General features: G+C 45.5%; 1 protein-coding gene and 1 long non-coding RNA gene across 2 annotated transcripts; one reads left to right on the top strand and one right to left on the bottom strand.

The window, feature by feature from the left end:
* The first annotated feature begins 5 nt into the window (after window positions 1-5).
* LOC128439067 (uncharacterized) lies at window positions 6-5,265 on the top strand. Its single transcript, XR_008338420.1, has 3 exons — window positions 6-260; window positions 2,485-2,622; window positions 4,590-5,265. It is a non-coding gene; the product is annotated as an uncharacterized LOC128439067 (long non-coding RNA).
* A 1,436-nt stretch (window positions 5,266-6,701) lies between these two features.
* Window positions 6,702-27,107, bottom strand: scarf2 (scavenger receptor class F, member 2). The gene is made up of 11 exons (XM_053420948.1): window positions 26,101-27,107; window positions 23,549-23,607; window positions 23,359-23,460; window positions 20,175-20,694; window positions 19,433-19,651; window positions 19,114-19,242; window positions 18,636-18,739; window positions 17,301-17,415; window positions 16,889-16,986; window positions 11,213-11,368; window positions 6,702-10,276 (listed from the first exon to the last, which is right to left on the bottom strand). The coding sequence occupies exons 1-11, from the start codon at window positions 26,211-26,213 to the stop codon at window positions 9,057-9,059; spliced, it is 2,835 nt and encodes a 944-aa protein (XP_053276923.1). The 5' UTR covers window positions 26,214-27,107; the 3' UTR covers window positions 6,702-9,056.
* Between the last annotated feature and the right edge of the window lie 179 nt (window positions 27,108-27,286).

Here is a 27,286-nt window from a genome sequence, read left to right as displayed (position 1 = left end):
CTCTACTGTTTGAGATGATGTGTCAAACGGCTGTAAAACAGTCCCCCTGCTTTAACAGGGTTTCCTCCCCTTGGCAGCCGTCGTAAAAAAACAAAAAACCCTGAGGGCCTTCACTCTCGTCCTGCTGGAGTTTCACGCTTTGCATCTTTAGGTTTTTAAAGTTCCTCTCCAGCTCCTCGTGATCTGAGTTGGACTCGGAAAAGAGGAACAAGAAGTTAAATCGCCGAGATGGAGAGAGGGAGAGTTGATGAGCTGAGGAGGTAATGAGCGGTGGGGGTGGGGCGGCTGTGCCTCGGCCTGTACGTGTGGATGTGAACCATATGTGTTCAGCATCAGCATGTTTCAGCTTACATCACATGGGGCCGGCCCCCAAAACAAGGGGGGGATGTTGTTATTATTCTGCTGACAAAGGGGAAAAGGCTTTCATTTAGAACCAGAAGAGAGAAGCAGACGATGAAAACATTTACAAAAAATAAAAAAATTGTACCAAGCAACTTTTCTTCTATGAGGAGTCTCTCTTTATTTATTTATTTTTTATTAAATTGGAACACTTGCGTTTGGCAGAAGATCAAACGCTGAAACACCTCGCTGTGATCCTGCCTCCTTCAGAGGGCTCTCTATAAAGACACACACACTTCCTGTGGCAGCTAAACACCGGATGCTGCCTACCAGCCAGCAGGACATTAGTGTGAGTGTGTGTGGGTGTGTGTGTGTGTGTGTGTGCGTGTGCTCTCTTATGCTGTGCACATTTGTGGGAGAGAAAACTTGGCTCTAATGTCGACGTCAGCTGTCACGTACACTGAACATTTGCTTGTGCTTTAAAGGAGGAGCAGCGGCGACGAATATAAAATGTAGAGCTTTAGTTTGAACAGTTATCTTGTGTGTGTGTGTGGGTGTGAGTGTGTGTGTGTGTTTATCTGTCTGGAGCCTCGGGGAACCTGGGGGGAAGCCGGCTGCCTGTCTGCCTGCTGCGCTGCAGTCTGCTCATAAAGAGAAGAAGCACTGAAGGCTTCGTGCTTCCTTCATTAACAATGCAATGCTAATGAGGGGGCTCCACTGTATAATGTGCAGTGTGCAGTTCCTGTGTTTTTAATGTATTAATCTCACGATGAATCCTTAAATGTGGATTTATTCGTCCTAATGCAACATCTGTCATTAAAAAAATCACCACCATGTGTTAATTAAGATAAAGAATAGAGTATATAGTGGAATGAGGCTACGTGACAGTGACTCTGAACAAATTTACAGCTCATGCAGTAAACTACAGCGTCACTGATTTTGATTTAGCTCGTGGTTAACGTGAACCATTGACCCACAATTAGCTCAAATCATCCCAACACGGGGGGGGGGGGGCTGTCCTCAGCAGGTTTTTGTTGGTTTGCTGTGTTGATGGTGAAGGTTTATTCAGTCAGATTTATGGGACAGTATTTGTACAAGTTATGTAAAGTAACTTACATTTTGTAAAGTACACCACTGATGTATGACTTTGATTTACCTGCACCTTGTCTATTTCAATTTTATAATATAACTTGCTACAATACTCAGGAGTACTTATAGTCAGAATGTAATGCAGGACAGGTTTTTATTCTGTTGTACTTCTCTTACCTGAAGAAACAATTTGACATATATAATTTTTTGAGAGTTTAATGAGAAGAGAAATATGAGAGAAATATGTAAATACTGTCTCAAAATAAACATGGCTGTTCTCTGGAGGGACTTTTAATTGTACTTTCTTCAGTGCTGTGGCTCTATAATATGAACTCCCAGTCGACTGTCAGCTGACTCTCATATGACCTCAACACAGAGAACCACACAGGCGTCATCACGTCAATAACTACCAACACAAAATCCGAAATTTACCACAAATCAATGAGTCCTCACACTTTCTGCTCGCCAGCTGACCTCTGACCTGCCTCGAGGAGGAAGGAACCAGAAGAGCGATTTCCCCGTGGCGGTCACTGGGTAAGTTTTTTGTACGACTGATGCAACAACAGAAACCACAAAACCCCAGACACACAACTGTGTTTACAATGCAGTGCAACACGTCCAGTGCAACATTTCAATAACGAAGACTTCACTGTTTATATGAGGAACACAATAAGGTGCTGGGCCTGGTAGTGACGTCATGGTTGAGAGGTTTTGGCGTGGAGGTGAGAAGAGTGACGGGGAGTGTGTGTGTGTGTGGGGGGGGGGATTTGGACCGATGGTTGGCCACATCAGAGGAGCCTCTAATCTGAGTCTGGGTAATCAGAAACACATGGCTCCTCATAATGACTCCAGTGTTGTCCTGCGAAGTGGAGCAGGGCCGCGAGGGTCATGTACACACCAGCACACAGCCGCAGTGACGGGGGGGGGGGGGGGGGGGGGGACGCGGCCGACACTTCCCTTCACACGCCGCTGCACCGAGGCCACGGACACTAAATAAGTCCCGGCATCCGAGCACCAGTAAATAACCACTTCTTCTCTGGCCCCCTTTCTGTCCAGCTGTTATCGGTGTGTCTAAAGAAAATAAACCCCCAGATAAGAAAGGGTGCGAAGAGTCCTGATCCCCCGACCTCTGAGTCACAGAGACGTGATGGAAGCTGATTCAGGCTGATGGGGAAACGTTCCTGCTGGAGGAAGGTGAGTAACTCTGCAACGACATGTGTTTCTGTAACTGGAAAAACAGAAAAGAGAGAAGTGAGAAGTTTACATCTCCAACAACACGAGACAGGACTGATGGCCGGGTCCAGAGCACAGAAACATAACCCGTCTGATTATTCCCCCCCTGGGTTTGCACGGACACACTCGAGTCTTGTGATCATTTTCCGTCCCAATATCTGGAGCAAGGCAGCAGCTCTGCCTCTCTTTCTCTCTCCCTCTCTCCCCCCCCCCCTTTCTCTTTCCCTCTGCTCCAGAATGGAGTGAGTGAGAAGCAGAAAGAGAGAAAAGAAAAAAAAAACTAAACTTCGGTTGGGTCAGCTTGTGGAATTATGTGAAAGCTGAAACCTCAGGCCGCATTATGAAGCCTGAAGTCCCACTGTACTGCACAAGACAGCGGATGGATGGGTGAGCGAGGGATGAAAGGACGGAGGGGGGGAGAGGAAAGGAAGGAGGAAAATAGGCTGTGGAGGAAAAAAACACAAAAGATGGAGAAAGGGTTTAAAAGAACGAGAGAAACAGAATAAGAGAGAGAGAGAGAGAGAGAAAAGGGGAAGAAAAAGAGCATCTGACTGATCTGCTTCCTATTAGCCGTCCAAATCTTCTCCCCCTAATACGCTCGTTCTGCAGAATTATGCTGACAAAGGGGGAAAATCTCAGGGCAATTTGAAGTCCCAGACAACGGTTTGCACACCCTGAGAGACACGGAGGAAAAATAAACTCTCCATCTGGAGAGAGAGAGAGAGAGAGAGAGAGAGAGAGAGAGAGAGAGAGAGAGAGAGAGAGAGAGAGAGAGAGAGAGAGAGAGAGAGAGAGAGAGAAAGAGAGAGAGAGAGATGTGGCTTCACTTCTCACTGTTTGTGCTTATTTATCTCCACATTTACAGAACGAGTGCAAATAACAACTGTGTGTGTGTGTCTGTGTGTGTGTGTGTCTGTGTGTGTCTTTGCAGAAGCTTAATGTCCCGAAACTGCCAGAATAATAATAACACGTCAGATGCAGCAATATAAAGGAAATTGTACTTTTCAAATCTCATACAGTGAAGTTCATCGATCCCAAACAGAAACATCAGATCCCGGTGTGGTCGCTCTCTCATAACTTTTGCATCGACATCAAACTATTTTCGGTCAGTGCCTCTGCATGGGAGTTTCGTTTCTCTTATAATGACAGTCTTAAATCGCACAGCGAGTAGATGTCACTGGGAATCTATAAACACACGTCTGATGCTGGCATGTCTCCTCCTCCTCTGGTTGCTCGCTGACCTCAGTTCTCCGCGGTTTTGGCTCCACAAGAGCCCCGGCAATCCATTTCCAGTAAATGTCATTTCATAAGTTTCCTGAATTTCCACGGGGCCGAAGGAGCAACATCGAAGGCGGAAGGAGGAGCGCAATTAGCCCGTGTTTTCTTTAACGGGGAGAACAGATGAAAACAGCACTTTTCAAATCTCCCCCCCGGCTGCGTCTGATGCAACGAATCAACCGGGAAATCACAGCTTTTTCAGGGAATCAGGGACGTAGCAGACGCACATGTTTGTCAGACAGCGACACAGATGAGGAGTGGGAAACTAGGACAAAAAACCCAGAACCTCTGTGTTACAGGGAGATTTTTCAAGCATAAACGTACACTAACAGTAGACTGTCAAAACAAATCAAGAGATCTGCAGAGATGACTTGAAATCTTAAATCTGAAGCCTTTATTCCTGCAGAATATCTTTGTCTGCATGAGAAGTTGCTCTACAGCTGAGAAGCAGTTGCATTAATCCCAGATCCTGAACCTACACGGGCATCGGAAAAAACTGCTCCCGAGTCGCTTTCGGCCGCAAAATTAATATTCTCGACCTCTTTTATAAGTGTAACGTGACTCCACTTTCTTTCTGCTTTGCATTGCAGAAAATATTTGTCTTCTTTCCCCCCCCTCACTCATAAATTTCTTTCTTCCTCTCCTCGCAGGGACTGAAATGGCTTCCAGATGTGGTTCCAATCTGTTCCCGGGTTGCCACAGAAACGCGGGGACTGGAATAGGTTTTTTCGAGTCCAGGGCTTTTTGGCTGACTCACAGGGCCTCAGTTTTTTTAAAAGCCTCGCTGCTGCTGTAGATTTGGCACGACGAGGGCGCCCCGGCTCCAAGTCGTGTTTGGACTGGCAGCCGAGATGTCACCGAACCCCCTTCCCAAACTCCTCACCCTGACTTTTTGACCGGGCCCTCGCGTTATTCGGTATAGTCGCTCCTTTGTGTTTCACACGTCCACCTTCAACACCAAGTGAATGAAACGAGCAAAATATGATTCCCAGCCTAACTGCAGAGGGGATATGACGAGGCCAAGTTCCATAATCACACACAGGCTTTGCACGTTTGAATCCATTCAAACACAGAAATCCCTCACAGGAGATGATGCAGATCATCAATCACCTCAGTTTATCCTGAACACGCTGGTGACACGCAAGGCTCCTTCACAAGCTGTGACTTTCCCACCACATGTCAGGGATGAAACGCCAGAGAGCATGTGTTGGGACGACTCAGCTGAGGATCTCCTCCATCTGCGGGCGGAGAGGACGAGCAGATGGAGGCAGTTGTGTCTACGTGCCTCAGCATCGTGGCAGTGAATCAGACTTCAGGACGTTGTCACATGGGACGTGCGATGACTGGAGGGGGGGGGGGGGGGGGGGGGGGGCTTAGACTCTGGTGTTGGTTGGGTTGAATATCTGGATGGCAATTAAGAGGAAGATTGATTTGAACTATTAAAGTCCAACTAAGAAGTCTAGCAGCTGATGATGATGTTCTACACAGATCCCTGAAGTAAAAGCCAACATCAACACACTACCAAAGAATTACAATGCCGCAATCTAGGGCGCCATCTTACGCCCTGCAAACTTTTCCTCTGGCTTTTGGGCCTTTTGTCCACAAAGCAAATGGCCTTTTATGTAACTAGATTTGATTATAAATGCAAAAACTCTGGTATCTGTTTATCCGTATGTAAAGCAGAGCATCTGTGAAACGATAACATCACAGCTTGAGTCATCAATGCCGACAGCTGCTTTGTGTGATGAGTATTGTGTCGAAACAACAACAACAATGGCAGCTACTTACCGGTTTGCACTGCTAAGGTCTGATCACATGTTTTTAGCTAAATTTAGCATCACTGTACCAAATTACCAATATTAACAGGATTGTCGAAGTTGTAGACGTTATCGCCACCTACTGGTCTGTTATGCTCGTTTAAGCATTTGTAGTCGTTTTTGTGTTTTTGTCGTGTAGACAAGGCCTTAGTCTTTTGTGTTAGCTATAATGTTGTGGTCAACACTAATTAAAGTCTACATCAAAGTAGGTATGACACTACGCTGATCAAAGTGAATCCCAATCCAAACTCAACACGTGTAAAACATGCATGCACTCATTAAACACATGTAGGACACCGTGCAGAAACAAAGCCTCTCTCTCCTGTTTCCAATTACCCATCACATGACCCATCCTGCCATCCTTACATCAACCCATTCATCCCGCTCCACTGCCTTGTGGCCCGGTCCTGGCTGGATCCCTCTTCTCCCCGCCAGAAGAGGACACATATGCAGCGCGTGATTAGCTCCTTAGCACAGAGTTTCCAATGTTTTCCTTTTTTCCCCCAATGAAAGGAGCTCTTGTCCCTCCTCTCTCCTGAAGGAGCCAAATCAACAGTCCCCTGGTTTCCTCGGGCCCTTTGAAGAGCCGCTGTGACTGGACGACTCTGTGGGACCCCTGCTTGGTCCCGGGACGCGGCAGCGGCCCAGTAGCCCGGAGTCGTCGGAGGAAAGGGTCAAATATCAATCAGCAACTGAATGAATCTCTTCAGAGAATACAACAGGCGATTTGTGTGGAGTATTACTTCGTATATCCCATTTCACCTTACTGTTGTTCCACGCTGGAATCCGACACCAGGAGAAGAAGCCAACAAGAGGCCATGACCCCTAGAGTCTAACTTTATCATGGCTGTCGTTGTGAATCAATAAAACGAGATGTGATTTTTAAGTTCTGCTTTGACTAGAGCTACATGTATTGCTTTTTTTTTTTTATTCCAAAGAAGTAAATGAGGAAACACCATGAATTTAATGACCATACACAAATGGAAATCAAAGATGCTAAAAAAAAAACAAATCCACAAAAGATAAAATATATCTTACAGTTGGTAACGAGTTTGCAGCTTTTCAGGCCCATCTTTAAAAAAAATGCACTGTAAGCCTATTAAACAGGCACGGGCCAGTCAGATTAACAAATTGCCACTTACTTCATTTTTACACAATGTTTAAGGGTTTTAACCATATGCAATTGTTTCAACAGTGGTATCATAGTAGTATTGTACAATCCTTTCTGTATGTTTTTTTTTATGTGAGGCAATAATAACGACTGAAACAAGAAACAGGACAAGAAGATTACAGATTTCCTGTGCAGCTATTAATGCCATATAATTACACTCTGCGTCATGCAGTTAAGTGTTAAACAAACAATAACATCAACAGAGAACAATTACAAAGCCAATGTAAACTTTACAGGAGGGAAGTACTGATAATGTAGGTTTGATTCAGAGCCAAAAATAAGTGACATAGGAATGAAAAGCAAATGAAGCATGAAAGCCAGTTCATCGACACCAAGGAAAACAGAAGAACAAAAAAAAGAGAAGTTCATATAAGCACAGCTTACAAGGATAATAAAAAAGTACACAATGTATACAAGTAGAAAACGTTGAAAAAATAACCAAAGAAATGTGTTGTACCTTGATAAAAACACATAAAACCAAAGACATTTTTTCAAATACGCTGCGAATGTAAAATATTCCTCAGCCCAACACATACCAACACATACTGTCTTCACCCACTGCTCATAGCTCGTGTTTTAAGTGCTACTTTTTAAATAGCTGTCCACCAGTAACTGAAAAAAGAAGCATTGTCCTCTTGAACGAGTCCAGTTTAAACGTTCCACCCAACCGCCTTGTTTGTTCGACTTATTCTGGGATAAACACTCGAAATAAAAGTTGGCACACGTTCGGCTGACATCTCTTGGACTGATCCTCAGTTGAGCCACATTTTAACACTCAAGGCACAGTACCATGTGGTCTTATAGTCTTACCCTATGAACAATCAAATGAAAGCACCGTGTTAATTTCAGCACAGCTCTTCTAGCTTCAAATAATACGATCCTTAAGGGACAAACATCAAGTTTTATTGTTTATACTCAATGCCCCGATGGCATAAACAGATTCATGTGAGAAAAGAAGTAGCTCCAACTGTGATACTGACCGAGTTCTCGACTGAAAGAGCGAATAAAGATGACAGGAGCCTCCTGACCTGTAGAGGACACTTCCAACTTAAACAAAACAATCTATTGTGTGTGGGTTTTCTAAAATCCAGCGAAGGGAAACTGCAGATGTTATAAACCGAGTGATTTATAAGCATGACATAAAGCAAGGGGCATAGGGCAGCTCGGGTTTCATTTTTGGTTTAGTGGTTTAGCTGACTGAGTAAAACTTACAGTAAGAGCACATTCTGGTGATTTGGTGTTAGCATAAGTATGAAAGAGGTTTCAAAAAGCCCCTTCTTTGCAGAAAGATCAAAACGCTTGTTTGGGCTTCAAAATACCAGTCGTGTCAGGGTTGAACACAAGAGAGACACTCCTTTGAAATCATCCCAAGATACTTCATTTCTGAAGAGAAGAGCCTTGAGAGCAATATTGAATATAGCATAACATGTAACAAGTTTTTGGGGTTCAAATTTACTTCATTTACGAAAGAAACCAGATAGCAACGAGGAAAATGTATCTGCTAAACCACAAAGCTAAGTAGAGTGTCATCTGCAAAGAATAGCCTTGACGTGAAAATGAGGACTATAACTTCTATCTAGCTGTGTTTGCCGGGTTGGTCCATTCTAATGACAAAATCATGAAAAACAAACAATAGCTTGCAATCCTTAGAGGATCCAAATTTTCTCGTTATTTTTAGTACCTTTAGTACCTGTGGAGAACGTACATAAAAAATAGCTGGTTTTTCTGACACCTCCATGACATATGACAATTATGCAGCCTCAGAAGCAATCCATGTATAAATATAGTGGTGGACATACTGCAGAGATGAATGACCTATGGATTTACGTCTCTTTCCGGCCAAGCCACAGGCTGCTTTGTGAGATACACAGTTGTTACACAAAAAAAAAAAGTCTTGAAATGTAATACAAAGGGTGTATAGAGGTCATTATAATACAACTCACCAATATGCCCTGGATTTAAAAGCATTTCTCACTCTTGACTGGTCCTGAAGTCACAGCACACTCACACATGGAAACGTTTATTCCTCGATTGAAAAACGACGCGGTTCTCCTCCCGACAAATCCATTTGAGTTCTCCTTCGAAAAATCCATCACAAACTTTGTGCCATTTGTCTTTAAAAAAAACACTTATTTCACTACCTGTGGTGGCATGATGGCGGTCTTTTGCTGGGGGGTTTTACTTTCAGGTGTATCCAAAGTACCTTCCTTGCCTTTCTTCCTGGGTGGCTTTTTTATTGGAGTTTTCTTTGGTGTAGGATCCAGCGCTGGGTCCCCTGACCTTGAGCCGTTCAAGTCCTGCTTCTCCGGGCTCTTGGCTTCAGGGGTCCCGAAGTCGGTGGAGACGGGCGCCACCATCTTCTGGAGGCTGTTTGAGGTGGGCAGCAGGGGCTTGTTGGATCCCTGCTGGCACAATCCACCGGAGGGGTTCCTCTTGGCTTTCTGTGGAGGTGTGGGCTTCTCTCGGTTTCCCTTGGGTGTGGAGAGGCCGTTGGTTTTCGTCAGGCCTGTCCCCTCATTCCTGTTGATGCTTTGGGTTTTCTCCTTGAGCTGAGCAGCCAGCAGTGTTGCAGCCTCCGAGTTCATATGAGGATGGATGACCTTCGGGCTCTTGGGTGGCTCCTTGGGGGTCTCCTTTGGACTGTCAGGGCTCTTCTTCTCAGACGTTGAGCTATGGAAGCTACTGATCTTCTTCAGGGCATTCTGAACGACACCGTTAATGTGCTCCATGTGACTGGGACTGCTCTGCTCGTCCCCTGACTTCTTACCTCGCAGAGGTTTGTGTTTACTCGGCGAACCATTGGCGTCTGCCTCCTTCTCCTCCTGTTTCTTCTGCTGCTCACGGTTTCTCTCCTTCATCTTCTGATGCTCCTCACTCTTGGCTGAGCCATCACTCGAGCTCCTCTTTTTCTCCTTTGGCACTGTCAGCACCTTGATCCCCCCCTGGCCCTGCTGCTCTGGCTGGGGAGTCCCTGTGGCATTACTGTGTATCCACGATACCTTGGGCTTAGTCGACGGATCCGGAGGGCGCGGTTTGGGCTTGCCAGGTGAAGGTGGTGGTTTTCCGTTGCGCTTGGAGTCCGGTGTAGGAGCGCCTTCCCCATCCCTGCCGCTACCATCATCCTCTTTGGACTTGGAGAGGCGGGCGATGCGGGCGTAGAGAGCCGCAGTAGTGGACTCCGAACCGCTGGTGGACCCCTCACTGTCAGAAGACTTGATCAGGGGCAGCTCGCTGCCTTCTGCTTTGGTGACACTGGTGTCTTTAAGGGAGGTGTACTCCCCGGCATCCTCATCATTAGGGACAGCATCTGGGCTGGGGCTGCACTTCTCTTTGCTTTCAGTCACCGACTCTGTGGATCAATCGCAGATCACAGATTATGTATTAGATTGTGTGAAATTATCTTAATGTAAGAAGTGACGCATTCATCTTCAAATGAATCTGAGGTTCAGTTCATGAGCAATAAAAACAAACCGAATCAATATACTGTGGTTTGGTATAACCATTAGTTTATGGTGACTAATGCTGTTAAATGACTCAGTGCTTCTCTCAGTGTGGAAACACTACCTCATGTTCAATGTTACACCATAATAACCACTGGACAATGACTATTGTTTATCAATATAATACTCAAATTTGTGTATTATTATTTTTCATGCAACATAATTTCCTCCCCCACCAGAGAAGCCCCCCTCCCTGTTATTAAAGAGTGATCTCTGTTTATTTGCTAATTTGTGTAAACACATACTTGAGAGCTGGAGCGGTTCCAGTGCTAAAGATCCTATCTTTGCAAATCTAATTCAAAGCCCTTTCATGATGTTTACAGTAATGATTCTGTGCAGGCTGCTTTCTGCTCGCAATCAATTGTTTTCAAAGCCCTTGAACCGCTCATGAGGAAAATGAGAACTCAATCAAAGCACGAAACAAACATCCTCCAAACACACATTAAAACAAAATACCTGACTTACACTGTCAGACTTCCAGAATAGAAACTGATGGAATGGGTGTTTCCCACTAAACTTCCAGAGGTTTGTCAGTGTTTGGATTTGCGCCATATGCTGACTTGACTATTCCATTTCCTGTTTATACTCCCTCTGTTCTCTAAGCAAAACCTAGACCTCGATGGCCCATGATAAAGAGCCAGGCTATCTCTGTAATGACATTAGGAGCAATGGGGACGTCACAGCCTGGCACAGTGCGAATGCTCCTTCATGCCAAAGGCCAATTATCCCTTTATGTGCATCATTCCAGATAATTAAACTGTTTATTTACTCTAACGGTGACTCACCTTCGTGGGGCACAGAGTAGACCGGCCCCTCGTCTCTGCTCTCAAAGGAAGAGAAGGACTCCTGGGATGACCAGGACGAGGGGGAGGGCTCCTCGACCACTGAGGGGGGCTCGATGAAGCTGCAGTTGAAGGTGTTCTCCTGGTCATGGTGGGCTACTGGGAACAGAAAACAAACGCAGAAGCCAAAAGGTCAGCCAGAGGGTATTGTACCGAGTTACAAGAACAACAGTCTGTTCTCACTCACTCTCACAACTGCAGCGGAGTCGTAGAAATGTTGGTTTAAGTGAGTCTGCGGAAAAATTGGGTTTTTATTGGTTTTGCATGTGAGTTAACAGACACAGCAACAGTATTGGGTTTATTGAGAGCAAGAGAAGCAGACGCCTTCCTAGAAGCTGTGGAGTACTTTTATATTCTGATGTCAAAAAGCTGAAGTGATCAGAGTTTTTTTAAACCATTATATGAGACAGAAATTCTCAATTTACCCAAGACATCATTGATTTGGAAGGTCTTGTGACCCAGACTACCAGGAAACAAAGAGATCCGACTCTGTGCCCTTTTTAAAAATGCCACATAAAGCTGATGAGGTATAAATAGTAGTTTGCTAAATCGTTATTTAACTCCGCGTAGAGGGTTGTGTTTTGACTCAACTACTGAATGGAAATTCCACGAAATCGAGATTCAATTCCAGTTAAATGTCATTAAAGTGGAAGCAGAGAGGGCTTAAAAATATATGATTTCTACGTGTGATGGTTCAGCATTTCTTTTTGAGAGTGAGATAATAATGAAGCTAATGAGGACACGCTCATCTCATCCCTCATTGTGTTCTTCTCAAATATTTAAATACGAGCACAATGGGCCGTAACTGGATTCTTTCATCATCTTCCACGCAGTCCTCTCCTGCTCCGATATGTAGGTCAAGTCATGTTTCTCTCTCTCTCTCTCTCTCTCTCTCTCTCTCTCTCTCTCTCTCTCTCTCTCTCTCTCTCTCTCTCTCTCTCTCTCTCTCTCTCTCTCCCTGTCTCCCTCTTGCTCTTTTCCATCCTCCCCTTCAGACACAGCAGGATTCCGCTGACCCTTCAGTCTCGGGACAGCTGCGGTCTGTGACGGATACTCGCGGTTTTTTTATCTTCCCATCTGGCACGCACACTTTTGGCCTAAACCGCATTGGGCGTCAACCTCGATTTGACCGACCACATCAGACGCCGCTCTGTGCCCGAGGTCACGTGGGTCTGTCCGTTTGTTTGGACCTCAGATAAACCCTCCCGTGTGAGGAATCCCCCGACTGTACCTGCACCGCGGCCAGGGAACAAACTCAAGCTCCTCGGCTGTTGTTGTTTGACTGTATCTGAAAAGACGACCTACTTTAAGAAAATGTCTGCAGGGGTTTCTCACAGACCTGGTGACTTGCAGAACCGCTGATGATACTCTGTGATACGAGTATAAACGAAGCCTGTGTCACTGAGATTTCACGCAGCTCGATAAAGATGAATTCTGAAGTGCAACAACACAAGAAAGGCTCGATCTCAACACCAATTCAGAAACATACAACACAAGCACATGATCGGTTTAGAGGCTCTTCTCACCATTCAGCGTAAACTGAGCACATCTGGTTTATTTTTCATCGTAAATCTGTCTGATGTGTTTCTCTCTCTTGAATTCCTGTGTCCATTCTTCTGCCTCGCACCATATGACAGCAAACAGATTTAGTCATGGTCAAATCAGAAGTGGGTTATAAAGGGTGCGTGTGTGTTTCTGTGTGTGTGTGTGTGTGTGTGTGTGTTTTTTCAAAGACCTTGCTTTGTAGTTTTCCCTTGATGCTGTTGAGTTTTATCTAGTTCTCCAGATTTTGGCTCTTACAGCCTCAGATAGAATATCTGTTGTCTTGCTGATTTGCTGAGAACTGAGAAATTGGGTTAATCTTTATTGCTACACTGATAAAACTGTTATATATAACTGAAATATTTTCTTACATGTAATCTAAACCTCTGAACTACATGTTTACGTTTGAGAGTCTCGTGTCTTTGTGTAACTTGTCGGGTGGATAATGTCAACACAGGTGCAACATGTCTATGAAAAGCATGTGCAGATGTGCAGAAGAGAAAACAACGACCAAAGTAACAAGGGCTTTGGATTCGTGTGGAGGGTATTTCTATCCAAGGGCACACGTCTGTGGGCTTATTTAAAGACATCCTCTTCCTGCTCTCTCTACATAAGTAAACACATAGCCACAACATGCATTTTCCATATAGCTCCTACTCATGGGATTAACTGTACGTAGCAAACCAGCTTTCTGTGGGTGTGGAAGAGCTATAACAATCTATCTAATGTTTCCAGATATCCGTCTGTCTGTCTGTATGTGGAACACATATCTTGAGAACTCTTCATCTTATCTGCCTCAACCCAGACGCTGATAGAGACAACTGGTTCTCCGGTTCAGGTTCTGGGTACTGAGCCGAGCTTCACCGGACTTTTAGTAAACGGGTGAACGGCTCTTTGTGCAGAAGAGGGGGTGAAGCTTCAGGGTTCTGTGGACTGAGCCCTGAAGCCGGTCTTCACTTGCTGCAGCTAAAAGTGTCAGAAAAGAAAAGCAGCAACCAGCACAGGCCAAACAAAGAGCCCATTCCAACCGGCCTATGAACACTGACTTTCACTTAGTCTCTACCTTTCTGCCTGCTGCTGTAAGGCTGCTCTCAGGGGCTGAGGAATGTGGAGCATCTGACCTATGTTAAGACTCCTGTTAAGTTAGTCAACAGGCTAACACATGGGCATTTTGCAACATTACTTGTACACGCTGGTGAACAACTGCTGCCCTTGAAAGCTTCTCCCTCCAGACTGAGGGTCTAGCGGAGCAGATTGCGCCGCAGACTGGATGCCACTGTGATCCCTCCCCTATACTGGGAGGCCCGACACACAACAGGGCCTTATTGACGTGTCCCAGCTGCGGAGCTCCACCGCCACAGTTGCTCAGTGGGGGGGGGGGGGACGCGTCTGAAGACCTGGGGCCTTTTGGAAGTGTGGAGGTTAGAGAGCTGGGTTGGAATAAGAAGGCTGCCGGTTCAAATGTCTGATCCAGCTGTGGAAATCTGGACACTGAATGGGAACGCTATCCGCCAATAATAATAAGAATCAACATGTTTGAGCCTGAAATAGCCCGTGACAGAGTTACTGGACTGCATTGTCTAAATAAGTGAGTTTAAACAGATTCACTGATCATTATTTACACATATACATAGCTGTAGCATTAGTTCACCCTATTAAAACTACGGCCAATTTTTAATATGGTTCATCCAAACGACGTTATAGCGTGAGAAAGCTTTTCTTTTCACCCGCTTTTATTGGGCAGAACTGGATGAAAGTGAATCGGAGTTGCTGCAAAACACTTTTTGCAAAACCCGGCCAACTTTTTGCAGGATAAATAAAGATGAATAAAGCAGGTGGTGCTGCTCTCGTCCATGGGGAAGCTAAGAGGATGCAAGGAATGCCGAACAGACCTGAATGTGTCGGGCGTGGAGCCAACAGAAAACCAAACTTACACGCACACACTTCTGCTTTGGCCAAAAGGCGAATATAGGAATATAGGTGACAGTGTGTTCATGTAGTTCTTTCTCTGAGCCTATAGCTATGTCAACAAAGACTTGAAAGTTGACGTCCGTCTTGCTTCCCCCTTTTTTCATTTTTTTCTTCATATTCTCTTGCCACATCTGTTGCCAGTGACCCTGGTGTGGATAAATCACAGTTCTGACACGGGCTGGGGTAAATTTGACCACTTCCTGTTTCCAGCCCCATCGGGCCCCCTCTGGAATGTGTGTGTGTGCAGGACTGTGCAGCTTCCAGTCAGATTCAGACTCTCTTAACGTTGGCAGACCGAGCTTCTGTGGGCAGGCGGACAGAAAGCAGAGGAGCAGAGGTTTACACAGGACAAACCAGGGGAGAGACGACAGACAGGCATCAGTTGTTATAAGTGACCCGGGAATTGATGTCTGCTCTTGAATCTGATTGGTACAAGGTCTTTTGTCAATCCTGGCCTTTGACTGGATGATGTCATGCCTCTGGCACATGGTCTTCACATGGTCCGGCTCTTGTCAAATACATTAATGTCCCACTCTGTCATCGTGACAAAGGCAACTCTGTCTGAGTGTTGTATTTAGAGCTAAGATATATAACGGTGGCAGACTCCAGCTTAAGTAATCAACTTGATAAACTGAGGAGACACGTGCTGCTCACACAACGAAATGGAAACCAGGGCACCATGTTGTTAACTGCTTCCACGTCTTGGTCACTTCAAAATGACAATGTGTTGATGTTCTAATCTACAGGAAGCTCTGGAAAATACAAGAGTTCCAAGTTGATGCCTTCGTAATGTATGTTTCGTCTGAGCAACAGTCGAAAGATATTCTGTTTACAATCATCCAAATCTGACAGAAAGCAGTAAATCATCAGATTTGGGAATTCAAAACCACGGAATGTGTTTTACAACAAAGAAAATATTCCAGCTTAACTTTTGCTCAACTGTTGTGATTGCCTTATTATTTTAAATGTCATCCCAAACATCTGTCAAGGTGAAACATACTCGATCTTTCACTTCAAATCGTGAATTCAAAAAACTTGCATGTATGGAGAACTTGGAGTTCTGCAGCAGCCGTGTCTCCCTTGCTCTTTGACCCTTTCACACTGAGGTCTGGTCCTATCCAATAACAACTGACTGCCCAGAACATATCTTTGAAAAATATATATCGGTATAAAATGGTTAATTTATTTGTACAGCGAGAGTAGTGTTTCCCTGCGTTCAAATATTTTTCCAAAGAATATAACAGTTGCTATACTTCTACCCTCCGGCTGCAGTGTCACAACAAAGAATAATAATTTATACTGTCCAGCATCATAAGACATGAAGCGTCTGTTAGGAGCAAGGCAGCAGATGGACCCTGAAGAAAAACCAGCCGTAAGTTAAACTGTGTGTGATGGGGTGTAAAAGATCAGCATATCTCCTGTGTCTGCTGCATAAAGGACTGGGGTCACAGACAGATCTGTCACACACCACGAGTCGTCCACATGGCGCTGCAGCGTCCACCCAAACAGAGCTGCCTTTGATAGAGCGTCACTCACCACCACCCGGGCCCCTCTGACAACCACTGGCCTTCTTTTAATAACACGGCCTCCTCCTCCTCCTCCTCCTCCTCCTCAGCCCGAGAAAAAGATGATGGAAACGAGCAAAGAAAAAATGGGAAGGAAAAAAAAAAAAGCCCCAGTTTTTAGGGTTGTAATAATATGAACACATGGCATTTGAGGGTGCCAAGAATAATAAGGGGCTCTAAAACCAGTGCATTCCTTTCAAATGAAACCCCACACTCGCCTGGCAGCCACCGTACACTTTTCAACCCTATTCATCCTCCACGAGCCGGACGAAGGTAGCACCAGAGTCGTCCCTGTCATTGTCTCTACTGCGTTTGCCTGAAAACATTTAAAAGCCTCTGAAATCGTGGTTTTTAAATATCCTCAGATCTTCTCCATCGTTATGTCACAATCTGAGCAACTGTGTTAATTATGCATCGGGTGTGAACAAAGCTAAGTATCATGCAAACCGTGTCGTTCAGGAGAAGAGAAAGATTACATTAGTGAAAGCAGCTTCCGGCAGCCGTGTGGTGGGATGTTTAAAAAAAGACTTCGGGGGCTTACCGACTACTTTGGGCAGTTTCTGTCGCCTCAGTGGAATACGGGGGAGTTTAGTGCTGATTCGGCTGAATCGTCCACACAGGATCCGCTTGGCTTTTTTGCTGTTGGTAGAGTTGTCTTGGTTAGGACTGAAAAAGGGATGATGCCATGGAAATCCAAATGAATCATGCAAAGAGAGCCATATTAGACCTGGCCCGGTGCCTCTTTCGAGGGCTCGCAGGCGGCTCACATTGCTACTAACCCGGCAACATCAATATAGAAAAAGGACTTAAAATGCAACTTTTTATGTATTTATTCATTTAACAACTTCATAGCTGTGAGAAAAAGCAAGAAAAGGTAGCGTCTAGCTTTGACACATTATTCAAATCTCCTGGAACACTGTGGACCTCGTGCTGCGAGGATATCTGTCACTCACTTGTGGTCGTCTTTGTGTCGACACAGGCAGCAGCAGCACAGCAGCGAGAGCAGGACAATCAGCAAGAAGGAGACCAGGGTTCCAGCCGCAATCACACCCATCCGCTGGTTGGGCTCTGAAAGACGAGATGTGGAGAAACTCTGGGTGTGCCACTCTGGCGTGGGGAAGCTCTGCATGCCAGTTTCAACAAATCTCCTCCTCTGTCATCGCTACAGAAACCTTGGCGTGTAGTAGATTATAATGATTTACTCGAAAACTCCACTCGGTTGACTCGAGTACACGGGGCTCGGCTCACTGTGTGTAATTGTTATTAATGCGTTAGTTTGCGTGGCTAATAAAGACGGAGCACGGCGTTGCGTTAGTAATTGATTCGCGGCGGCTGCATTTTTGACGTGGCGCATCTCCGAGGAAATGAGGTTTCAACAGTCTGAAACTCACCACACGGATAATTCACGATTAATCTTATCTCCCCCAAGACACGAGAGCACTTAGCCTCTCAATGCCGATTTCCTGCGAGCAACTTCCTCCCCCCCTCGCCCCCTCATTACCGAAAACCCCCTCGCCATGGCTAGGATGATTTATTAGCTCCCCTCCTTCAACCACTGAGTGAGATGCACCCCAAAGATAAGTGCTGCGGTGCATGTGCGGACAACATTTGGCGCCTCGCAAGGACAGAAGACACGAACCATCGGTTAACGGGTTAGCAGCAGCAGGCCGTGGATCTTTGCACTGTCAAATAGGGCGGAGATGGATTGTTGGGCAGTGTGGGTTGGTTGTGTTGTTATTGCTGGTTTGTGGAGGGCGGGGGGCCATGGACCACAATCGCTGCTACCTTTGCACAATCATAATCTCATACCCATCATCTCTTTCCAAACCATCCACGGCTTTTCCTCTACTCTCTGTCTCCCTTCTAACTCCCTCGTTTTCTCTTCCTTTACGCCATCCACCTCTTTTTTCTTCTTCCTTCCTCTCCCTCTCTCTCTCTAGCTGCACAGGAACTGGGCCAACAAACACAGCCATAAAAAGGACACCGGTCTGGGTCTGGAAACACTATCAAGGCCCCGCTACGTAAAGTCTCCTGCTACACACACTGACCTGAATAGACGTGTTTGTTGCTGCCAGCTATTGGACATTTAATACCCAGGCAGCGCTTGAGGCATCTGGCTTTTTGGGACAAACACTTTAAAAAAAAGGGTTTGTCCTGTTGTTTTGTACGTGCAGCAAGAAATATTTGTTTTGTCTCGAAAAAAGGGGATTTACCTAGAAAAACACTAGTTTCTGCTGTTTCGTAAAAACATCTTAACCACAGAGCAAAACAAATGAGGGTTCCCTTACGTAGGTAGCAGGCTCCAGACACAGGATCACAGTCCTTGTTGTGGCAGGAGCAGGTCTGGTTGCAGTTCACTCCGTACTGGCCAGGTTGACAGGTCATATTGCAGCTTGAATACAGAGAAGAGACAAGAAAAAACAACATCTGTTTAATGTCCAGCCCAAGTGACAGATGTGCAAAATACAACACAGGCAGAAAGAGAGAGAGAGAGAGGAAAAGGTGATCGATAGGATCCGGTGCTTTGTTCTTTTTGTTCAATGATGGAAGTTTGCTGGAATTTAACTTTTCTATTCCAAGAGTGCACTTTATCAGTAACTGTAAAAACATGCCTCAGGACCCGGGCTCGCTCCCTCCACTCCCAGGATGTATACGTGTGTGACAAATGTATTATGAAAGGCATCAATCCTTTTCCCACTGAGCACCGTGCGCCGCCAAGGGCAAAGAAATTGAGTTTTTTTGGATATGAGGTGTCTCATGACTTACTAGGTGCCATAAAACCCCGGGTCACACAGGCACTCTCCGGTGACAACATGACAGATGCCGTTAAAACAGTGGCTGCAGTTGTTCTCGCAGTTCTCGCCATATGTGCCGTTGGGGCAGCGCACCTCGCACCTATGACAAATAACAATGTCGTAAATAGTCATTTCCAAAAAATTACAAGTATGAGTCATGGAGATTATTACATTGACAAAAAGGGTGGAACAGTGGGCTACTAGTTAAAGGAGCTGCCACTGTGCTTTTAACATTTCAAAATGATAAAGCTCCACACATATTTCCAAGTTGCGCCTTGTGTTTTCCTTACCGGTCCCCAATCCAGCCGGGGTTGCAGTGCGAGCACTTGCCAAGAATGGGGTCGCAGTGGTGTCCGTCCCTGCAGGTGGGACACACCTCCTGGCAGCTCTCACCGAAGAAGCCCTTGGAGCAGAGCTGGTCGCACCGCGTCCCGTTCCAGCCTCGGTCGCAGGTGACGCAGCGGCCCTCCGTCACCTTGCACGGCTGCTGGCCCTTGCAGTGCCCGCACCTGTGGGCGGCCGAAAGGAAACAGCGAGAACAATTCTCTGTTTATCTTGTTCACTCGAGATAAGAAACACCCCTATCTCGTCCGACTGTAATGAAGCTGTGATGAGAGACATGTGTATTTGCTTGGTTTAAATGGTTCTGCTAGTGAGAGAGAGAGGGAGAGTAACAACACTGAACTCTCACTGGGTTCTCTTCGGTTCCTAGCAGCTGTGTAGTGTGGAGACCATGGAAGGTAAAGCACTTAACCTGAATTGCTTTTATATGTTGGCTGGTGATTATGGGATAATGTGAATACCAACTCCCAAATCTCACTTTCTACTTGCTCCATTAAGTAGCGTGTCCAGACATTTCAGAGGTTATCAGCCGCAGCATATATCAAATCTTATTTCCTATCATGACCACAAAACCGCACCGTAACATGCCTCAGACAAGGGACCTGAACATTAGGCATCTGTAAAACTGCAGGTTTCCTGTGTTTTCTGAAATGGTGCATTTGCTCTCGGCCAAGTTCTCTTCCCCCCCACCTGTTCCTGCAGTTTTGACCGTAGAATCCAGCGGGACACGGCTCCCTGCAGAACTTCCCACGGTATCCTGGCGTGCAGGTACACGAGCCGTCGGCCTGGTTGCATTTGCCGTGGATGCACTGGCAGTACCGCTCACACCGCGGGCCCCACAGCCTCTCCCGGCACTGGCAGCGTCCCGTGAACTGGTCACATGGTGAATTGTTACAGTTACACTGGCTCGCGCAGTTCCTCCCCGTCCAGCCCGGGCTGCACTGGCAGCGGCCTGTCATGGCGTCACAGATGGAGTTGATGCTGCAGTAGCAGTTGTTGTTGCACTGCGGGCCCCAGACGCCGGGGTGGCACGTGCACTTGCCCGTGTCTTGATCACATTTGCCCTTTTGGCACATGCACGCGTTCTCGCAGTTTGGTCCCCAGCGGTTGTGGTTGCAGGTACAAGCGCCGGTCAAGTCATCGCACTGGCCATTGGGGAAGCAGTTGCATTTCCCCTTGCAGTCAGGGCCCCAGAACTGGGTAGGGCACTCTGTGGAAAAGACAGTGGTGTAATCAGGATACAGTTTAAAATGGACATACAGTGCCTTGCATAAGTATTCACCCCCTTTGGACTTTTCTACATTTTGTCATGGTATAATCACAGATTAAAATTTATTTCATCGTGAGTTTATGTAATGGACCAACACAAAATAGTGCATCATTTGGAAGTGGGGGGAAATATTACATGGATTTCACAATTATTTACAAATAAAAATCTGAAAAGTGTTGAGTGCATATGTATTCACCCCCTTTACTGTGAAACCCCTAACAAAGATCTGGTGCGACCAATTGCATTCACAAGTCACATTTGCAAGTCACATAATTAGTAAATAGGGTCCACCTGTCTGCAATTTAATCTCAGTATAAATACACCTGTTCTGTGACGGACTCAGAGTTTGTTGGAGATCATTACTGAACAAACAGCATCATGAAGACCAAGGAGCTCACCAAACAGGTCAGGGATAAAGTTGTGGAGAAATATGAAGCAGGGTTAGGTTATAAAAAAATATCCAGAGCTTTGAACATCTCTGAGCACCATAAAATTCATCATAAGAAAATGGAAAGAATATGGCACAACCGCAAACCTACCAAGAGGAGGCCGTCCACCCAAACTGAAGAGTCGGACAAGGAGAAAATTAATCAGAGAAGCAACCAGGAGGCCCATGGTTACTCTGGAGGAGTTGCAGAGATCCACAGTTGAGGGGGGAGAATCTGTCCACAGGACAACTATTAGTCGTCTACTCCACAAATCTGGCCTTTATGGAAGAGTGGCAAGAAGAAAGCCATTGTTGAAAGGGATCCATAAAAAATCCCGTTTGGAGTTTGACAGAAGCCATGTGGGAGACACAGCAAACATGTGGAAGAAGGTGCTCTGGTCAGATGAGACCAAAATTGAACTTTTTGGCCTCAATGCAAAAAGCTATGTGTGGCGAAAACCCAACACTGCCCATCACCCTGAGAACACCATCCCAACAGTGAAACATGGTGGTGGTAGCATCATGCTGTGGGGATGCTTCTCTTCAGCAGATACAGGGAAACTGGTCAGAATAGAGGGAAAGATGGATGGAGTCAAATACAGGGAAATCCTTGAAGAATATCTGATGCAGTCTGCAAAAGACTTGAGACTGGGGCGGAGGTTCATCTTCCAGCAGGACAATGACCCTAAACATACAGCCAGAGCTACAAAGGAATGGTTTGGATTAAAGAATGTTAATGTCTTAAAATGGCCCAGTCAAAGCCCAGACCTCAATCCAATAGAGAATCTATGGCAAGACTTGAAGATTGCGGTTCACAGACAGTCTCCATCCAATCTGACTGAGCTTCATCTTTTTTGCCAAGAAGAATGGACAAACCTTTCCATCTCTAGATGTGCAAAGCTGGTAGAGACATACCCCAAAAGACTTGCAGCTGTAATTGCAGCGAAAGGGGGTTCTACCAAGTATTGACACGGGGGTGAATACTTATGCACCCAACAGATGTCAACTTTTTTGTTCTCATTATTGTTTGTGTCACAATAAAATTTATTTTGCACCTCCAAAGTACTATGCATGTTTTGTTGATCAAACGGGAAAAAGTTTATTTAAGTCTATTTGAATTCCAGTTAGTAACAGTACATAATGGGAAAAAGTCCAAGGGGGGTGAATACTTATGCAAGGCACTGTATTATGCCAATTTTACCACAGTTGATATGGTTCCTTGGGGTCTTAATGAAATGTCTGTAACATATTTTGGTCAAAATACCACAAGGATCATTTAAAACAGCCTTCCTCAGATTGACCTGTTTTGAGTGCCCCGCCCCCCTCACCGCCGGTGAGCCTGGCTGCGAGAGCCCCAGCTCCCCAGCGCAGCCCCAAAGTGGGAGCAGTGGGAGCAGTGGGAGCAGTGGGAGCTTGAGCTGGTGCAGAAGCAGCATCCTTCCACACCATTGAGTCAACGTTTAGAGGTGTCCAGGGGTCCCTTGTTTATGCGGCCACTTAAATGTCTGACGGGTTGCAGCAGCGAGCTAACGCTAGCCGGGCTCCACCGGCCCGGTTAGCTCGCGAGCTAACGCTAGCCGGGGAGCCGGTCTCCCCTAGCCGAGGGGGAGCCCGCAAGCCTGGCTCCCCTTTAAGATTTGTATGTGTTCTGTCATTAACTAAAGAATTATACAAATAAAGAGTTTGGCCTTATCCTCCCACTATCCAGGTAATGAAGCCCAAATATCTGGCACATGGTGGCTGCCACCTGATGCATTTTGAGCCCAAATCTCGCATGTAGTGATGGAGCAGCGGGGGTGTGGCCTCGCCAACACACACTCTACTAATCACCAGTTGGTTTTCAGCATTTTCTAGCATCAAATAACCAACTAAACCCAAACTTACAAGAAAATTACTACTTGGTCCACCTCCCGTCTGCTAACATGGAGGAGACAGGATTTATGAGTCCTCGATGTGACCAGGTGGCGAATGAGATAATTTGGCTTCACTTTTGGAGAGCAGTCATGATGTCTATGGTTATATACACAGCCTAAATTCTACTTACTTTGTAGTTCAAGAGCTATAAATTGGTGTTTGGTAGATACTCTTTAACAACTTGAACTTTTAACACCATATTCAAGAGGCAAAGGGTAGAAATATGGATTTAAAAAAAACGTAAAAACAAAAAAACCCCTTACTCGTGTCACAGCTAGCTCCGAAGTATCCGTGACGGCAGCGGCATTCATTGGGCCGGACACACACCTCGTTCTCCTTGCAGGTGAAGTTTCCTTCACAGAGCGCTGGGGTGAACAAGAGGAGGCCATGTTAGTCGACTGATCTGCACATTGAGCCGTCATGATACATGTTTGCTCCCTGTGTGGCACATACGTGTCAGGCACTCATCCGCCAGCTGCGCCCATCCACTGCAGCACGCCACCCCTGACGACCTGGGGAGAGGAGAGATTCAAAATGAGAGGGGGAAGATAAAGCACCGAACTGAGAAACAGTAAAACAAACACATGAGCGTGGCTCCATCCACGCCCGACTCATGTTTCCTTGTTCCTTGATCTCTGTTGATGTGGCTCCGGCTGAATTCTGCAGACCTGTGTGTTTTGCACATGACGCATATGCTCAACACATGCTTGCGTAATTTTTCCCGATGCTGAGCCACAGCCGTTGGGGGCAAGAGAGGCGCATGAATATTCATAGAATCTATTTTGCAGCCACGTTTTCGACCTGTCAGGGAAAGAAGGATGCTTCTTCCCTTCCTCCCACGCCCGTGACCTCTGCGGGGGGGGCCTGCAACGCGTCAGCCGCCCCTGGAGTGTTTGAGGACGGCTGGCTGCTCTCGGTCAACGAGCAGGGGAGCGAGGGTGTTCTCTAAAAGAGGCGCGGGGTGGAGATCACAGGCCTAACCTCTGCATGCTTTCCCTTCCTATGAGGGAATGAGCTTTATCTATCTAACATGACACTGGATTCAGCTTTAAACGGCTCAGCTGCTGCAAATTCTGACGAACTCCAGGTACAATGTAAGGAGTTGACCCTTGTTGACCCTTTGACACGCAGCCAATCCGTGGCAGCAGCACACAAGGACAAAGATTACATTCACTGTGGAGCTATTTTAAAAGCTGCGGCCCTGTTTGCCATTTATCATTGAATGTACCACGTTTTCCAAGGATTCTACTGATTCAGAAACAGATTTCTCTGCATCGCAGCTCAAAACATCACATGGCGAACAGCTTTATTTGTTCACAGTCATTTTTTTTTTAAGGAGCTGGAAAACAATCAGTGTTGAAGGAATCATCGAGTCGTTTTATTGCCGTTCCAGCTGGATTCAGCAGCTGATTTTGCAATGTGACGGCACACTGGAAACGCTGAGTAGTGACGATAAATGCTGAACTACTTCCTTCTATTCATTCGAGAAAATAAGACATAATGGGCGTAATGTGAAAAACAAGTGAGGGGAGAGTGGAGAGTTCACCGCGATGGATGTTAAACGCTGGAAGGAGGGCAAGATGTCAAACTTGTAGAGCAGTGGAAGTGAAAGTACTATAAATACCATGGTGAAGACTTCATGAAGAACAAATATAGGAAGTATCTTTTCTAGTAAATTACTTAAAAAAAAAAAACTCCAGATGACTTTGCATTTGATCCTAAATGTAGCGTGTTGCTTTTCAGATAAGCTCTTTTTCTGCTTCCCTCCAACAATTGTGGCTGCACAGGAAATACTATTATCTTTTTTTATTTCAGTTTTCACTCCCATCTGCCCTTAAGTCTGTGAAAGAGGTTAAGATCCAGGAAACAAGGGCTTCTTCAATGTGCACATGGTTTCCTATCACACATCTGTTATAGCATATTGGAGAATAAGGTCTGGACAATATTTGCTGCTTCTTGCTGAGCACACTTTCACAATTTATAGCCGTCTGTGCAACAAACTTGGATCCTGCAGTCGGTAATTGTGGACTTGGATGTTTTCTTCTTTTACACGAGTAACCAGAGGCTCAGTTTTATTCCTGGAGGTTGTCAAGAAATACGTTCTGGATGCATCAGCCTTTAAAGGGTAGCCTCTCCAGATACGTAGATTCCTTGTGAAATCAATATTTGACCTATATTGACCACATATTTGATCTTAATGCTGAAATATCCGCTGTTAGCCAAAATCCATTGTCCCTTTACTCCCTTAATGTCCGCTCTCTTTTACAGCAGAGTCCTGAAACATCATATTCAAATACAACATATACAATCTGCAAAAGATCAACTCAACTCTTCACCACATCCTCTATGATGCCCTTAATCTTTCTAAGAATAAGAAAATATGTCAATTTTGATCTTTTCTTTCCCAAACTGCAGAATTATGTTCCTCAAAACATTTCTTTAAAACTTCCCTAAAACCTCATCGTGTCATCTGATGGTGCCACGAATACTGTGAAGCTCGAGAAGAGCGCCCCCTACAGAGCAATAAACCCCTCCTCGTTCCAGATGCACACATCTGTATAGCTGCTTTCTCCAGTGGACTCCTCCTCCTCCTGCACGCTACACAATGAACATGTTATAGAGGAACAAATAGGTCAAAGTAAAAAAATCTGTGTAACTTACACTTACTTATATTGTAAGAATATAACGTGCGGTTATAGAATAAAGTCAGAGATTGATTTCACAACAAGTTACTGACTCTATGGGGAGAACCGTTATTCGTGCATGAGGCCAACGCTGCAGTGTGAAAACACTTTATCTTCAACTAAATGAGGAAAGTGGAAGGAATGAAATGATTCTGTTTATTTCAAATGTGACTCCAACTCCGAGTGGATGTCTTTGATAAAGTTTTATCCTGAATTAAGGGACAATAAGGCTGAAAATGTCAGAAGGAAAACTTTTAAACACATTTACAACAACAGGGAAATAAAAGAATACATCTTCTCCCGCAGTGAAGCGATGCTTACCCCGGTGCTTTGCAAACATTCCTGCCTTTGGGGTTGAGCTCTTGGCTGAAACTGGAGCAAGAGAAGAGACAAACCAGCGCAACCACAGCAGCAAAACACTTCTTCACTTCCATTGTACACGCAGCAGCAGCATCCTTCTAGACGCCGTCGTTACTCCTCCAAAATAAACTCGAGATGGTGGTGGAGTTTGTTTCACTGTATTTCAAACACGTCCACGCACATGATCCAGATGTTGGGAACGAGAAATCCGTTTTTCTTTTTCCTCGAGGTGTTTCAGGAAAAGTATCGAGCGAGACCCCTACGCCATCGAGAAACTCAGCAGCTCAGAGTCTGGAAACACGGGGGAAAAAACACAAAAAGAAAAGTCACGAAAGCAAAAGTGGAAAATCTTCCTTCTTCATTCCTGCAGCGCGTAAAGTAATCCACCAAAGTTTATAAAAGCAGCCAGCGCGCACAGCGGATGGATCCAGACGCGTAAAGGCACAGAAATCACACTTTTCCAGACACTGTAATGTCCCGAAAGGAAGAAATATCCGGAAACGTGTGAACTGATGATGATAATCTGGACCAAAAGAAAGTTAAAATCTGTGAACTAGCTGCCTGCAGTTCGTCTCCTCTCCCGATGAGAAGCGCCTTACGCGTAACTTGTGTCCTCTGGTGCGCTCTCAGGAGTGGCAGGAGGGAAATTCCTGATTTGTTACTCTATCTTTGGCTTTGTGCGCCATGTGTGCGCCACCAAATTTACATACGCATGTGTGCAACTGGGTCTGCTTCAATGGCCTTGGACATACATTCAAAAAATCATTCTTTAAAACTGGATAGAGGTAATTAAGATGGAAAAAAACGTTTTTATAGTAACAAAATGATCCTAATTCTAACTTTTATATTGACCTTTTTCAAGTTTTTGAGTTTCATCATTCTGAACTTTAAATTAAAGTTATTAAAAATGTATTCCAGGATACTAATCAATTCAAAACTACATGGACTTAAAGTAGGTTAAATGAATAAAGTAGAAAAGTGCGTGTGCTCTGGAGTGTGGGTGTTGGAGGGGGCATGAGTGTTCCAACATGTGAAACAATGGCTCCCCCATCTGTTAAGAGGAACACAGTGGTGCTGCCACATGACACCTCCTGGATCCTCTCCTCGAGGTCCCTCTGCCTCTGAGCGAGAGAAATGTCCTGTTTCT

The sequence above is a fragment of the Pleuronectes platessa genome, chromosome 4, assembly GCF_947347685.1.
Source record: "Pleuronectes platessa chromosome 4, fPlePla1.1, whole genome shotgun sequence".
Lineage (NCBI taxonomy): Eukaryota > Metazoa > Chordata > Actinopteri > Pleuronectiformes > Pleuronectidae > Pleuronectes > Pleuronectes platessa.
This window is presented reverse-complemented; position numbering and strand designations above follow the sequence as displayed.